Consider the following 17120-nt stretch of genomic DNA (forward strand, 5'->3'; position numbering starts at 1 on the left):
GTGTTTGTAGTTCAACAGAGATGATTTAATAAGCAAAGAAATTAGTAGATCATATCACTTTAAACAGCTTCAGTAGGTTCAACTGTATCACACTGATCACTTTAAAGTCTCATGTTGAGCACAGGTGCAGTGAGGAGGCAGCACCCGAGAAGATGTTCAATGTGCAGATGAGCGGAGAGGTCAGACAGAAAACTCATCAATGTTTATGTCTCTGATCGCATTTTCTTGTTGTGGATAAAGGTTGTGAACATTAATTATGCTGTCAGTAAAAATCTTACTGGCTCTGCTTTCTCAGTTAACAAATAGTGATTACAGATCTCAACAACAGTTAAACCTAAACAGATTCAATAAGTCATTTAAGATTTGACAAACCGCTGTCAAAGCCCAACCCTAGCTTTTGAAGTATTTCTCTTAAAAGTGGACTATCGGAGCAAGTCGACCCAAATGCAGAGACTGCGGGCAAAGCAGGGCTGAAGGAAAACTTTTTTTATTCTGAGACTGGGCAGGCAAAAACAAAAGCTGACTGAACTATGCAAACAGAACACAGGACAAGACTAAACTGAAGAGAGGATTGCACAAAACTAAACTGAAAACCAGGACTAAAATACAAAGTGAGCCAATGAGGGAATGGGGAACAGGTGACCAAACTGAGAAGAGACAAGCAGCTGATAAGCTAAGGGAAACACTGGGAGCAGGGAAGGGCTGATGAGGCTGATAAGGGGCAGGTGTGTAGAGAACACAGAGCAGGGCAGGGCTAACAAGCTTGATGCAGGGCAGGTGTGGAAGGAAAAACAGGCTGGGGAGGAGGGCAGGAACACAGAAGGGAAACACAGAGCAAACAGAAAACAAAAGCTCAGAACACAATCTTCTCAATACATTAACCCATCCAAGAATATACATGAATATAATCTTAAATACACAACACTATAAGCTAACAAATAATGCAAGACAGTCCTTTAAAGATACAACCAAAATCATATGAACTAGCAAAACCATGACCAAAAGGACTGGACAACAGAAGTATAACACAAGAAACCAAACAGTCCAAAACCCATAAGTCCATGACAGTTTCCTGGTACAAAATAACACAGCTGTGGTGATTCACAGATGAAAAAAACAGTTGGGATTACTGTAAAGTGTCCTGCTTTTAATTTGTTAGTAAGAAGCCTCTCTGTTTTATGATCTGCTTCTGCTGAACTCAACATATCTGCCATGTTGACCTGTTGTCTTATAAACTCAGTGTCATGTTAATTTTCAACAAGAGAGTCATGTTCTACTCACCACTCTGAAATTTCACTGATTAATTCCAGTCTCTGTAAAGCTGTTTTCAACAGAACCCGACAATTCCTGCACAGATGTTCCACATTATTTTTGGAAACATTTGATGGAAACAGTGAGCAGCAGAGTGATGAGATGGGATGTGGGGAACTTTTTGTTTAAGGTAAAGATTTTCTTTGTTTCTAACAGGGGGGAGAAATGGTGGAATCTAACCCTGAAGAGGACCTCTTGAAAACTTTAGAGAGTTTTGGAGAAGATGACTTTAAAAAATTCAAATGGTACCTGGAGCAGCCTATGGTCCTGGAAGGCCTCCCTGCAATCCCATACTATAAACTGGAGAAGGCGGACCGGTTGGACACAGTGAATCTGATGGTGCAGACCTACAGCGAAAACATTTTGCAGGTGACCAGAAAGGTCCTGAGTAAGATGAATAAGCAATATTCACACACCATCTCAGAACGTAAGTCATGCTCAAATGTTATTATCAGTAACAAATCTCACATGACAATGAGATCCGGGCACTGAATGAAATTTTCTTGTATCAAGACAGTGTTTTTGCACAAATATGAAATGTTTTTGTGAAATGTAATGTCATTAAAAGTGCAACACACCCAGGCAACATGTGATATACGCCTGTCACACATAACTGTCATGTCACACGGAAGAAATTGTCAGGCTACAGTAGCAAGCTTGATGCACATCAGTGCTGGGAAATGGGACAGTGATGTATCCTGATGTGTTGATATGTGTCAACCTGTGATAACACACTATGAGCCCATAACAAGTAAAAATCTGCCCACCACCAGAGTGACCATGGAGTTTCAATTCTTCGGTACCTCCAGGTCAGGAGTGTGACTCAGCAATGAATCAAAAAAACTTGATCACATACTGGCTGTCCGTCATATCTCCCTTCTCTTTTACATACACTATGTATATAAACAGGTTTACAAGGTTTGTGGATTCTTCTTAAAAAGAAGACCAGTTGGTGATAAACCACTAGTCAGGAATGGCTGTGACAATCACAGAAATTTGCGTCAGTGAATGAAGAAAGCTTTTCCTTGGTTTCCCAGTTCCTAAAAGATGATCTCAGTTCAAAGGACTACGTCATCAGTCCCTCCATGGGACCCGGTAGTAGTCTTTAGTGTAGTTCAGCAACCCCTACAAGCCCCTTGGGGTTGCTGATCTACAGTGGCACTGCTGTAAGCCATAACCTCCACCAGAAGGACAGGTGAGCTCTCAGCACTGTCAGTTCACAGTGACCGCTGCAGCTTGGTGGCAGATGGGTCAGGTGTAGTCCTTTTCCCTACAAATCCACCTGACCTGGTATGAGCTGCGGTCACTGTCTTCTACTGAGGGAGCACAAATAAAATGAGAAGCTTAGATCAACAATGTGCCCAGTGAAGGTCAATTCATACTTTCCACATCTGCATGGCCATGTGAGTCTCTGTGGCCTCTGGACTGTCACACTACAAGTGTGCCAACTGCACATGCAAACAGGATGCTTGTCTCATGTACTGTATGTACAGTATGAACTGTATTCCCCTTCTCATTAAGCTGTTGCACACACCATTTTCTTTTTTCAACTTTTTGTTGTTTTTTTCTGGCAACATACAGGAACCCCTCAGCTACATTCAGACTGAAATCAGCCCTATGTAAAACAATACAAGGGACTGTGTTGGTGTAGGCATGTTGTTTAAAGTACTGGTGAGACAATGAAATAAGATCCAGTAAGTCTGGGTGGAGTAACAGATTATTGTATTTAAAGGCTTATCAAAAAAACACTTGGAGGTTGGGGACCATGCCCGTTGACTCAGTGGTGATTCCCAGTTTTTTTTTTTTTAAGGTGGTGCTTTAACTATTTGGGAGGCACGTTGCTCAGGCTATGTCTGAAACCAATGTGAGAGTACTGGAGAGGAGGCTTAAACCAAACCTCACATTCAGGAGGATGTTTTGGTGTAAATGGTTGTATAATTGTTATGTGATTCATCACAATACAAATCATATTTTGATCTTAGGAAATATTTTGTTGTTGAATCAGAAATTGCAATGCAATGCAAAATTTTCAGCAAACTACTAGAACTTGCTCTAACATTAGTCTCTCATTTACGTTGTCTCTTTTGTTTGTTCATTCAGAGATTCTTGCCCAGTGTCAGCATGAACTCAAATCCAAGCTGAAGAAGAAATTTCAATGTTTGTTCGAGACAATCGCAAAAGCAGGAAATTCAAAACTTCTAGAAGAGATCTACACTGAGATCTACATCGTAATGGAAGAAACTCGAGAGGTCAACATCGAACATGAAATCAGGCAGATTGAAACAGCATCCAGGAAACCAGACAGACCAGAAACAACAATCAGACAAGAAGACATCTTTAAAGCCTCACCTGGAAGAGATGAACCAATCAGAACAGTGATGACAAAGGGAGTGGCTGGCATTGGGAAAACAGTCTTAACACAGAAGTTCACTCTGGACTGGGCTGAAGACAAAGCCAACCAGGACATACAGTTCACATTTCCATTCACTTTCAGAGAGCTGAATGTGCTGAAAGAGAAAAAGTACAGCTTGGTGGAACTTGTTCATCACTTCTTTACTGAAACCAAAGAAGCAGGAATCTGCAGATTTGAAGAGTTCCAGGTTGTGTTCATCTTTGACGGTCTGGATGAGTGTCGACTTCCTCTGGACTTCCACAACAATGAGATCCTGACTGATGTCACAGAGTCCACCTCAGTGGATGTGCTGCTGACAAACCTCATCAGGGGGAAACTGCTTCCCTCTGCTCGCCTCTGGATAACCACACGACCTGCAGCAGCCAATCAGGTCCCTCCTTGGTGTGTTGGTATGGTGACAGAGATCAGAGGGTTCACTGACCCACAGAAGGTGGAGTACTTCAGGAAGAGATTCAGTGATAAGAAGCAGGTCAGCACCATCATCTCCCACATCAAGACATCACGAAGCCTCCACATCATGTGCCACATCCCAGTCTTCTGCTGGATCACTGCTACAGTTCTGGAGGATGTGTTGAAAAGCAGAGAGCGAGGAGAGCTGCCCAAGACCCTGACTGAGATGTACATCCACTTCCTGGTGGTTCAGTCCAAACTGAAGAACGTCAAGTATGATGGAGGAGCTGAGACAGATCCACACTGGAGTCCAGAGAGCAGGAAGATGATTGAGTCTCTGGGAAAACTGGCTTTTGAGCAGCTGCAGAAAGGCAACCTGATCTTCTATGTATCAGACCTGACAGAGTGTGGCATCGATATCAAAGCAGCCTCAGTGTGCTCAGGAGTGTTCACACAGATCTTTAAAGAGGAGAGAGGGCTGTACCAGGACAAGGTGTTCTGCTTTGTCCATCTGAGTGTTCAGGAGTTTCTGGCTGCTCTTCATGTCCATCTGACATTCATCAACTCTGGAGTCAATCTGCTGGCAGAAAAACAAACAACATCTTGGTGGGCTAAAGTGTTAGGAGGAAAATCAACACGTTTCTACCAGAGTGCTGTGGACGAGGCCTTAAAGAGCCCAAATGGACACCTGGACTTGTTCCTCCGCTTCCTCCTGGGTCTTTCACTGCAGACCAATAAGACACTCCTTCGAGGTCTGCTGAAACAGACAGGAAAGAGCTCACAGACCAATCAGAAAACAGTCCAGTACATCAGGAAGATGATCAGTGAGAATCTGTCTGCAGAGAGAAGCATCAATCTGTTCCACTGTCTGAATGAACTGAATGATGATTCTTTGGTGAAGGAGATCCAACAGTACCTGAGATCGGAAAGTCTCTCCACAGATAAATTGTCTCCTGCTCAGTGGTCAGCTCTGGTCTTCATCTTACTGTCATCAGAAAAAGATCTGGATGTGTTTGACCTGAAGAAATACTCTGCTTCAGAGGAGGCTCTTCTGAGGTTGCTGCCAGTGGTCAAAGCTTCGAATAAAGCTCTGTAAGTGGATGGACTGCTGGATATATGAACAATTTCAAATATATTTAATTTTATAAATGACAAAACATTTTGTATTTGTCACTAATTCTTCTTCAGGCTGAGTCTCTGTAACCTCTCAGAGAGAAGCTGTGCAGCTCTGTCTGCAGTTCTCAGCTCCCAGTCCTCCAGTCTGAGAGAGCTGGATCTCAGTAACAATGACCTGCAGGACTCAGGAGTGAAGCTACTGTTTGCTGGACTGGAGAGTCCACACTGCAGACTGGAAACTCTCAGGTCAGGATTCAGATGTCTGTTAAACAGTTCATCCTGCTTTAGGTTCATAGTAGTGAAGATGACCGACATCTGTAGGATCTTCCTGCTAACATGTTTTCTAAATCACTGAGTTAACATTATTTTCTGAATTCCAGTCTGTCAGGCTGTCTGATCACAGAGGAAGGCTGTGCTTCTCTGGCCTCAGCGCTGAGCTCCAACCCCTTCCATCTGAGAGAGCTGGAAGTGAGCTACAATCATCCAGGACACTCAGGAAAGAAGATGCTGTCTGCTGGACTGGAGGATCCACACTGGAGACTGGACACTCTCAGGTATGAAGAGATGAGTTGCAGCCTATTTCTGTGTCACTCTGACAAACCGAGGAACACTGCTTCATGTTGAACAGCAGTTAGGACTCATGTTGGATAGAAAATCATTCTGACTGTGTTTCTTCCTCCAGGTTGGACCATGGTGGAGAACACAGGTTAAAACCTGGTCTGAAAAAGTGTAAGTGTGGATTTAATTTGATTCATGACAACTAAACAGCACACAGTCAGTTTCTCTTTAAATACAAAGTTGCTCTTTGTGGTTTTTATTCATTAAAACATTACTGACAAAATGTGTCATTACACTTTATGGAAATGAACAACAGATCAGAACTTAAACAGAGAATAAATCCATCAGGTGTGTCAGATGATAAACTGCTGCTGTGTTGTTTCTTCTTCATCAGATTTCTGTGAACTCACACTGGACACAAACACAGTAAACAGAAACCTCAAACTGTCTGATAACAACAGGAAGGTGACACGTGTGAGAGAGAATCAGTTATATCCTGATCATCCAGACAGATTTGACTTTTACTGTCAGCTGCTGTGTAGAAATGATCTGACTGGTCGCTGTTACTGGGAGGTCGAGTGGAGAGGAAGTGTTGATATATCAGTGACTTACAGAAGAATCAGCAGGAAAGGAGACAGTGATGACTGTGAGTTTGGATGGAATGATCAGTCCTGGAGTCTGAAATGCTATGATATTCATTCACCCCCCTCTCCTTCTCCGTCTCTGCCTCGCCCCCCCCCCTCCTTCTTCTCTTCCATCATCCCCTCTTTCTCCTCCTTCTCCTTCTCCTTCTCCTCTATCAACCACTCCGTCCCTCCCCCCACATCCTCAGAGCACTCCATGCAGGAAATAACCTCCTCTGTCTCTAACAGAGTAGCAGTGTATGTGGACTGTGCTGCTGGCACTCTGTCCTTCTACAGAGTCTCCTCTGACACACTGATCCACCTCCACACCTTCAATACCATATTCACTGAACCTCTCTATCCTGGGTTTGGGTTTGGGTCATATGGTTCCTCAGTGTCCTTGTGTCCTCTATCTGAGGAAGAGTCTCCTCCTGTGTAGACAAACAGTCACACTGCTGACTGAAGACAGCTGCTGAAATCACTGTTCACTCTGTTCACCAGCGAACAACAGAAACTGGAAGTGACAGCAGCTTCCTGTGTTTAAATGTTGATGGTGGACGAGGTTTCACTCTGGTTTCATTTGGATCACTGACTGTGCTTTAATGTCAGAATATTGTTTCTATTAGAAGTAGTGAAATGATCTCCTCTGGGCTGAATTTATGTGTAAAAACTGTGTTGACTCTGATTGACTTCAGTAAAGTTTTCTTGGAGCAGCATCTAGTAGCTGTTAGTGGCTGTTAGTTATTCCATTTTATCAGGATCTTAAAGTTTTTCCTGAAAATGTCCAGCAGACATCCCAGTCTGTTTGACATCAGCTCAGTTTGTGTTAAATCATGAACATCAACGTATGTTTCTATCTGATGTAATGTGTCTGACATGTATGTATATAATAACATGTATGGGTTGCTTTCCTTTAGTTTTTCTTGCCTCTGCAGGTGATGTAAATATTGTCTTGTAAGCTCATGTTTTCTGGGCAGCTTTGGGTGTTTTACACTTGAATAAAAATATTCATTCACTACTTATTCAGAGAACATCACTTGTTTTTTACATGGTCATCGCTTTTTCTCTTTGCTGTAATCGATGTGTAATGTTATACTACTTCTACTTCTACTTCTACTACACTACTTGTGTTTTTCTCTAATTAGATCATTTATGACACAATGAATTCAGCAAACATGATCTTTACAGATGTTACATATATTTCTCACATTGTGATGTTTAACAGTCCATCTTTATTTAACATTGTTGTTTTTAATCATTAATTAATGTTTATGAAAAAATGAAAAAAGAGAAATAAAAAGAGTCTGTCAGACGTCCAATACGTTTTCTCAGGAAACAGGACTGAGTTCACTTGTACTGAAACATCTGGCCCAAGTTTTCTGTATGTTGGTTAGTTTGTGGTGATTTGATGAAACACAGCTGTGTTTGGGAAGTCGCACCATGTGAGCAAAATATAACCTATAAAAATAATCAGAGCTCTTGCTGCTTTATATCCTTTTTAAATGTGGCCGAATCATTAAACATTTAAAGATCAAAGAAATACTTTCCTCTATTTTAGAAACCAATGAGGGAGTCATAGCAGGGAACTAGAGCTTCCCCACATTGATATTTATTTAAACATTTTTAATTTTCAATAGAATTATAACAGGAAGTTTAGATTTTACAGTTAAAATATTCAAATATGTCACTAACATCATGCAAGTGATAATAATAACTTTATTTACAACATGTTTATTTACAATAAGTACGACATGTATAAAGAAATTATTTACAAAAATGTATTTTCCACATTTTCTTTATTATTCATTCTGTTATAGTTTGAACATGAAGTTAAAATAGTTCAGTTTTAGTATATTAATAGAATAGTGATATATGTATTAATAGTGTATAAATGTCCACACAGACAAATAATAATGTATTTTTACTGTTTTACATTAAGACATATTGTTATAGATTTATTGATCGGATAAGTGTGTGTGTGGCTCCAGGCTGATGATGATGATGATGATGATGAAGATGTGGTGCAGGTGATCAATCAGAGCTGGAGATTGATCCAGGAGGACATCAGCAGGGTCAGAATCATTGATCATTGATCAGATATCAGATATCCAGTAATCACAGACACGTCAGGTCTCACATTAATGAGTTTACCAACAATCACAGCTGGAAATCATGTTGCTATATGTGACCATATATGATATTTACAATGTGATGTTACTGTAGTGCAGAGAAATATTAATATTATAGAAACACCATAGAATATTATATTATAGAGTAATATTGTAGAATGATTACAGATATGTTATATAAATACAATGGAAAAGGAAAGTAGGCTGCTGTAAAGTCCAATAAAACAATAAAAACCTAAATCCTTTTTATTCATTGTTAATTGTACTTTGGTCATAAGAACTCAGCTGCCAATCATAAATTAAAGTTTATTAATCCAACATGTTATATCCTGTATATTCATATCATTAATAATAATTATAATGATCTTTATATCTGTTTTCTAAACAAAGTTCATGTGCTTTAATAAAGTTAATAATATTAGTGCAGCAGCTGTTCAGACTGATTGATGCTTCAACACATAGAAACATGAATCCAGTTGATTGAGGTGTGAATGAGTTTAAACAGCAACAACATGAAAGAAACTAACAGTCTATTAAACACAGATGTTCACAACTGTAACAGTGAATCTTTTCTCATTTCAAGTAGAATGAAGCTGCATTTAAAATAAAATACATAACTTTTGATAAAAATGTGCATCCTAAAATAAAGTGTATTGATCATATCAGGCTCTGAGATGGTTTATTTTCTGTGGCTTCAGTTGGGATCATTTGATATATTTGCTCCAAAGATTTGTTTTTATATGAGACAAACTGGTTTTGAGCTGCTGTGGGAAGCAGCCTGAGAGTCTGACTGTTGTTGATTAAAAGCTGTTCTCACTGTCTAGTTTTCATGTTTTACACTGCAGACCACTGATTGGTCATTTATCTCATTCACAAGCTTCCTGTTCCAGAGAAATCTTTCCCTCGTTCTCTCTCCTCACTGTCTCTCTCTCAACTTACCTGACTCACCTACTATAAACTGTAATATTCTCTCCTCTAATATCTCTGATGGTCACATGACTCCTCTCATATTAATCATGCAGCTCTTTGCTTTATTTAACTTCACATCAAAGTGTTTCCTCTTTATTTGTGTCACAGTGCAGCTGCTCTGATGGATTCATGTTTTCTAATAGTTTCAGTTCCTCTAATAGAACTACTGACACTGATAAACGTGTCTGCTGCTTTCTGATTCTTCTTTTCACTCTTTGGGAACATTTCTGTGAATGAAACGGAGCAGAACACGTCTTATATGGACATTTAGGATGAAATCTCAGGAAGGTTCAGCTGCTCATTGAACAGGTGACGTTCATGAAACCAGAGATTCACAAAGAGTTTAACAGAGTTTGTTGGAACAAACCTCACAGAGAAAAACGTCAGAGAGGTTGAGGAGAAGAAAATGTTCTTACATGAGATCTGATATGAAGAGTTTCAGGACTCTTCCTCCATATTATCATCAACTGTGTTCCTACAATCATCAATTGCACAATTATTCAGTCTAAATAAGTGTAAACTCAGACCTGCTGTCTGTCAAACATCTCAGCTACAGTTTGGTTTCATTGACAGAGGTTCAGTCCTGTAGACGCTCTGCCGTCTCATATTTTATCTGTAAAAGGTTTGTTTCTCCATATTATCTCATATTATCCTTTATAAACTGCCCTCTAGTAATTATAATCTCATCATTTTAACTTTAATGACTTTGTGTTCTTGTGTATGTAGATGTCTGCTACTGTGCACAATCTTATCTTTAGTTTTCTCTCTTTCATCCTTTGAATGTTCTTTCTCCTTTTCTAATGGACTAACGTCTGCCTCAGAGACCCTGTTTCAGCCCCGATGATGGTTTCTCCTCTTCATCACATTGTTTTCTTGTTTCTGTCTTTATCACTTTGTATCTTTTGCATTTGTGTAAACAAATAAAAATCTGAATCAAATCTAAAGTGTGAATCTGAAAAGTGTCTACAGATCAGTGCAGAACAGTAAAAGTGTGACAGAAATAAAACTCTTGATTTCAGTCAGTTTCCTCTGTAAACATCAGGAGGTGAAACACCTGAAGTCATGATCCACCTCACCTGGATTAATGAGTGTGTGTGTGTCTACAACATGTTCTTTCAGTCATGTGACCTGAACGTCATCTGGACGAACAGCTGATCGTTTATCTCAATATGCTAATGAGGTGGGCGGAGCTGTTGTTAATGATCATGTCTCAGGTGATTATATGTGTATTAATACTAATGACGACCGTTCATTTGACTGAAATCTGCACATATACGAACAAATCTTCATCAGTGACTCTTTAAAGTGAACTGACAGTGAATCATCGTCATCATCACTGACTGAATCAGTAGATACTGATCTGTGTTCGTTTCCTCGTTAAAGGTCAAGGTCACTTTTAAGGTCTTCCTCAGCAGAAACTCTCAGAAACATCATGATGTGATAAATAAGTCAGCTGAGCTTAGTTTTGTTCTGTTCTGAACTGAACCAGAGCTGCAAATAAGCATCATTTTATCAATTAATAGATCAATAATTCTCTTTTCAAAATGTCAGAAAATAGTGAAAATGTCCAAAACCCCAAAATGTTCAGATTACTGTCATGTATGATGAAGAAAAGCAGTAAATCATCACGTGAGAAGCTGAAACCAGCAGATTGTTGCTTTAAAAATGACATAAAGTTAATTTTGTGTCGAGGGACTAATTGATTAATGATTGCAGCTCTAAACTGAAGGTGACAGTTTGAAGTGAAGACAGAATCAGCTGGACGTCGGGACATTTGAACGGTGATGCGTTCACTTAGCTCAGGAAAAAACAGTGACAAACAACATTCAGTGATCATCAATCTTTGAAGTGAACAAAGTGATTCCTGATTTCCACTTTTATTTTCAAGCTTTGATTCTTCTGCAGATTATTGAAGAGTTTCAATTTACATCTGAGAAGCTGAAACCAGACAAGATTTAACATTTCTGCTTGATCAATAACAGTTTTCTGTCAGACTAATAACATGGACGGCAGGTTTCAGGTCATGTGAGCAGCTCTTCTTCATCATCTTCATAATAATCTGAGCTGCAGATGTTGAACGTGTCTCTGATCAATAAAAACAGAAATATAAACATCACTCAGCTGCTCTGTTTCAGTTTGTCTGCATGTCTCTGATCTGGTGAAATTTTTTTTTTTTTTTCAGGATTTTTTAAGTGTTTGTTATTGTCGTACTCATTTCAGCCACAAGAGGGCACAAGTTCACCACTACCATGTTCTACTAGGACTGAAAGCGCTCATGTTTTCTTCCAGGTGAGTTTTAACTTCTCCACAAGCTCTAAACACAAGATACATATATGTACGTTATGTAACATTACTGTCATGTCTTTCTTTTGGACAGAAAAAACACACAATAAGTTTTAAGGGTTTTAAACAACAATGACGAAATCTGATCTTTTTTTCACCTGTTCTTGAGTCATAAACACAGGAGAGAAAAGAATTCAGATCAGACTTACTTCAATACAGACCAGAGCAATGGGAGCATTGTGGGTAATGTAGTGACTCTGTTGTTGACAGGGTGGAGGTGAGAGTGACCTCTGACCTCTGAGGGCTGCAGGTCTGATTCTACTGACTTTATTCAGCAACTAGTCCAAACTGAAACACGTCAGTTTATTTTATTATCAAATCAACTGAAGTTATTAAAATTAAAACATTAAATTATAATTCTCTGTTAGATAATATAAACTAGAGTTTCACATCTTTTAAAATAAGATAAAAACTGTTTTCTTCTCTAAGCCTCAAGTCTCTGAGTTTGTGTTTCCATGGCAACAGCTGACAGCAGGTCAGAGCGGGTGTTGCTAGGAAACGAGTTGTCAGACTGTTTATCCTACAAATGTTGACAACAGACAAAACATTCATCACTTAGAGGACTGATTCAGAAAATGTCAGAAAATGGTGAAAATGTGGATCAGTGTTTCCCAAGACGATGTCCTCAAATGTCCACAACACAAATGTACTCAGTTTATTGTCATAGAAACTAAAGAAACCAGAAAATATTCACATTTAAGAAGCTGAATCAGAGAATTCTGACTTTTTTACACACATATTCTTTCTGTAGCTACAGTAACACAAAATTCACAGTTTAATCTTTACTGAAAATGTTGAGGTAACATGTTGAACAAAAGTGACACAAACATCATTTTACTTAAAAGTATTAGTTTTTGCCTTTGTTTAATTGATGGCATTAATACATTTCAAAATAATCTCAAAATTGTTTGATTATGTGTCATTTTTATATCAATATTTAACAGCACTTTTTACGTGTAGAGTGCTCATTTTACCCCTACCTTGGGGCAAGTTGTGCCATAGGACTAACTTTTATTGATGGGTCATTGTTCTAAAACCATAATAATTAGATAACTTGTTTTAATTTCCATGGGTACCCAACAACCTGAGGTATATATAGTAACTATTATTTGAAACAAATACACTTTTATTTTGCAGTAAAATCATCAAATGTAAAAAGTGTCTCATGTTACCCCGTTCTCCTCTATATATATTTAATTTCTATATATTACAGTGTGTTGCTGTTTGTGTGTCTTTCTGTTGTTGTTATTGATGTTAAAGGGTTTGTGTGTGCAGGCGAGTCACTCACTCACCCGCTAGGCACACATATTAGGCAACACCCTATTCCTTAAAAGGAGCTACGCTACCAAGAGTTTCCTAGGCAACGACACAGAGATTAACTCACGTTTCAGAACAGCGCTACACAGAGGCTCCCAAACGCAATACATCAGCTGTTGTAGTGGTTTTAAATTGTTAACTGGGTCATCAGGAAAAAGTGAGGAGGATGGAATCATGTTTCTGTGAAAGTGCAGGTGTTGCAACACCCATAACGCCCACGGCTGCAACGCGCCTAATGCAGTTTCTTCAACATGTGTACACAGTGGAAATCTTAAAGTAATTACTGACTTTGGCTTCATCTGGTGGTAGAATAAAGAATGACAGTGTGATAGACAGCAGTGTGGCTCTGTGATGTGCAGCTTGTTGTAATGAATGAGCTTGTTGTTGTGTTTGTGTGAAGGTGTTTCTCTGCTATGGATCAGTGTGAGGACAGAGAGGAGGGAGTCCCTCCCTCTAAAAGCTCTCTGTGTGGGGAACATGACAGCCAGACCAAAGCTCAGAGGTGAGATGAGGATCTCTAACTGTCCATCACTGTTCTCAACGCACATCACTCCACCATCATTATTCACACTCAAAGCTCTGTGTGTGTTGTGTTGAAGCCCAGAGCAGCAACACAAACCAGACTGCTGGACCTGGACCTGGACCCATCTGTGTGTCCATGAAGAGTGATAAACAAAAGACAGTTCATGTTTATTATACTTGTATTATTAGAAGCAATATTTGTAGTAAGGACTCAGAAAAAGGCCGGTCCCTCTTGGTCTGGAACCAGGACTGAGGAATAGAGTGAAGGCTTGTTAGATTATTAGATGGTCAGTCGGCTCCATCTACTGGACAGATAGTAGAACTACATCAACTGATGTTTGGTTTCTCTGACACTGACTGGTTCGACTGGTTTCCACGTCACTCTGATGTTGTTTAGACTTGGACTCTGAAGTTATGAGGAAGTGACAGCGTCTTCAGATCAAACCCACACAGACACCAGGACTGACGAGGCAGAACGAGCAGCTTCTTCTCTCCTGATGTTTCCTCGACACATGAAGGTGGAAAGTGTCTGTAAGTTGACCTGAAGTGAGTTCAGCAGGTGAGAATCCTACCAGAGAAATCTGTAAATGTCTGATCAACACCATCACTTTGATCACTTTGAATCACTGTTTCAATAATACGTATTTGATGTTTGCAGGTATAAATATTCTTGTTTTCTATGTAAGTTAAAGTACACTAATACTAGAATAATTTAAATGTATCACTGTTAGTGATTAGCAGGTAAAATCAACTGCAGTTGTATTTTAATCTCCATCATCAGTGAAAAATGCAGGAAGTGTCAGAACTGGTCGGACAGCTTTGATCAACTTGACTGAGGTTCATTTTTAACTGTTAATCCTCCAAATGTTCAAACAGTCATCTTACAACACTGAGACTGACTCTGTTTAACTGAGGCTCATTTTAAACAGTTCATGTCTCAACTGTCCCAAAGGCTGCAGAATCCTTTCTAGATGGACCAGAACCAGCCCAGACTGGAAGAACTTAGAGGCTGTTTAGGGCCCGTCAGCCATCAGGGCCCCAAACTAACAGAACATGTGAACTATCTTTGGATTTCTCTGTTCAACTTTTGTCATAATTTAAAATATTTAAAGATAAATGTAAAGATTTAAAACACAGGCCTTTATTATCTCTTGTCACTAACTAACATATTCAAATCTTTAAATTGTATTTTGTGGTTCAGGATATAACGAAGCACAAATATGGAGAAAATTTCGACATTATAACAATTTTGAGGATTTTATTACATTTTGAGGCAAATCATTATGTTCTTGTGACTGTGACAAAATAAATGTTTTGTTTCTTTAATAAATGTTAGGATTATATCTAATAACATATTTTTCATTTTTCATTTAAAAAAAATTAGTTTTATAAATTTGGGGCTGCCGGTCTGTTAATTATTCTTAATTGAATAGATTATGTTGTCTACCTATTTTACATAAGAATATGGAGAAGAATAATATCCAGCTCAGACTTCTAGTTTAATGAAAATATTAATGAATATTAATGAATTTTAACATGTAATATGTTCATCAATAGATCAGATTCATGTGTTTGGTCATTACAGTCATTCTCAAACAGAAAACTTTCCCCAAATATAAAGTACAGAACACAACTGACACTGGGTGTTAAAGGGTTAAAGTACAATGATACCGATTTTTACATGTTATCTTAATGAATATTTACCTTTCAAAATATAATTAAAAGTCAATCATGTTGTTTAAATAAATGCTTTGTAGTCAGTTAATTAATTGATCATAAACAGTGCTCACTGCTGCAAATACATCAGCAACAGTATTGCTGGGCAGCAGTTTCAAGACAAAGTGGAGATAATTTATTTTGGTAAAGGAAGGGTTAAAGCTTTCAGTTGTTTAAATATTCCACATGTTTTGCTCCTTTTTGTCCACATCAGACAGACAACAATGACATTAGTTTGTGGACAGATGAACATCAGTTTCCAGGTAAATCAGAATACTGCGGCACTGTGAGATTGTTTAATGTCCTCACAGAGAGTCTTGGCAGGTTCCTCCTGTGTGTTTGGAGCTGAACTCTGCTGCAAGGTTCACTGGTTTAATATCATCTTTATGGTTTTGGACTTTGACTGTGAAGTTATGAGAGAGTGACAGCGTCCTCAGATTGATGATGAAGGACTGATGAAGGTGAATCAGCTGCAGCTTCTCTCTGTGTTTCCTCTACAGGTGAAGGTAGAACGACTCTGTGACCAGATGTGGATCTGAATTCACCTGGTGAGTATTTTCTTCTTTCTGCCACACAGCTGAATAAAAATATATCATGTCATCAGTTTTTAAACAGAAGTGAACTATAACTTGCTGCATATGAGTCTCTAGTGGACAAAAATACAACTGTATAAAAAGGAATATAGTTAATGCAGTTTCTTCAACATGTATCCACAGTGGAAATCTTAAAGTAATGACTGACTTTGGCTCCATCTGGTGGTAGAATAAAGAATGACAGTGTGATAGACAGCAGTGTGGCTCTGTGATGTGCAGCTTGTTGTAATGAATGAGCTTGTTGTTGTGTTTGTGTGAAGGTGTTTCTCTGCTATGGATCAGTGTGAGGACAGAGAGGAGGGAGTCCCTCCCTCTAAAAGCTCTCTGTGTGGGGAACATGACAGCCAGACCAAAGCTCAGAGGTGAGATGAGGATCTCTAACTGTCCATCACTGTTCTCCACTCACATCACTCCACCATCATTATTCACACTCAAAGCTCTGTGTGTGTTGTGTTGAAGCCCAGAGCAGCAGCACAGACCAGACTCTGCTGGATCTGGACCTGAACCCAGCTGTGTGTCCATGAAGAGTGACTGGTCTATGGATCGACCTTTTGACTTCAAACATGGACACCCGTCAGCTGATCGATGGTAAGAATAGAGCAGTCATTGATTTTCACTTCCTAACGCAGCTGTTATCAGCATTAAAATGTAAAATTCTTTTCAGCGTTATTTTATCTACAGGTCTTTTTTTTTAGATTTTTAAGGAGCCATATTATACCCTTTTCCACAAGTTAACACAAATAATAATAAAATGTATGCTTTATGCTTTGGTCAAAATACCACAAGGATCTTGTAATAAACTAGAGTTATCCTCAATGCACAAACTACAGAGGCCCCCAGGGGTCAGTTGGTAGAAAAAGAATATTGATGTGGAAATCTGCACTAACAGACTGAACCGAGGGAACAGACTGGCAAACTGTTCCTGTTTGATGTTAAACCTGTTCTGACCGTCCTGCTCTCTGTGATCACCTCAACTGTGTTTAAATGAAGCTGAACTCACGATAAAGTTGTTCTCATCTGCATATGTGCAATATATTTACATGTTTCTGTGAAATTCTACTGCAGCTTGATTATACTATCCCAGCAAAACTTAATCAAGAAGTAATGAATCAAAAATAGT

At 39.0% G+C, this 17120-nt stretch overlaps 1 protein-coding gene across 1 annotated transcript; it reads left to right on the forward strand.

Moving 5' to 3' along the window:
* The first annotated feature begins 152 nt into the window (after positions 1-152).
* LOC122965686 (NACHT, LRR and PYD domains-containing protein 3-like) lies at positions 153-6877 on the forward strand. Its single transcript, XM_044329863.1, has 8 exons — positions 153-179; positions 1468-1680; positions 3345-5206; positions 5303-5476; positions 5611-5784; positions 5913-5959; positions 6183-6474; positions 6583-6877. The coding sequence occupies exons 1-8, from the start codon at positions 153-155 to the stop codon at positions 6848-6850; spliced, it is 3057 nt and encodes a 1018-aa protein (XP_044185798.1). The 3' UTR covers positions 6851-6877.
* Positions 6878-17120: the final 10243 nt, after the last annotated feature.

Source organism: Thunnus albacares, chromosome 16 (assembly GCF_914725855.1).
Source record: "Thunnus albacares chromosome 16, fThuAlb1.1, whole genome shotgun sequence".
In the NCBI taxonomy this organism is placed as follows: Eukaryota; Metazoa; Chordata; class Actinopteri; order Scombriformes; family Scombridae; genus Thunnus; species Thunnus albacares.

Coding starts and splice junctions, on each gene's coding strand:
- LOC122965686 (XM_044329863.1), top strand. CDS start 153: ATGTTCAATGTGCAGATGAGCGGAGAG. Junction 180..1,467: donor ATGTGCAGATGAGCGGAGAG/GTCAGACAGAAA, acceptor TGTTTCTAACAG/GGGGGAGAAATGGTGGAATC. Junction 5,785..5,912: donor TGGAGACTGGACACTCTCAG/GTATGAAGAGAT, acceptor TTCTTCCTCCAG/GTTGGACCATGGTGGAGAAC.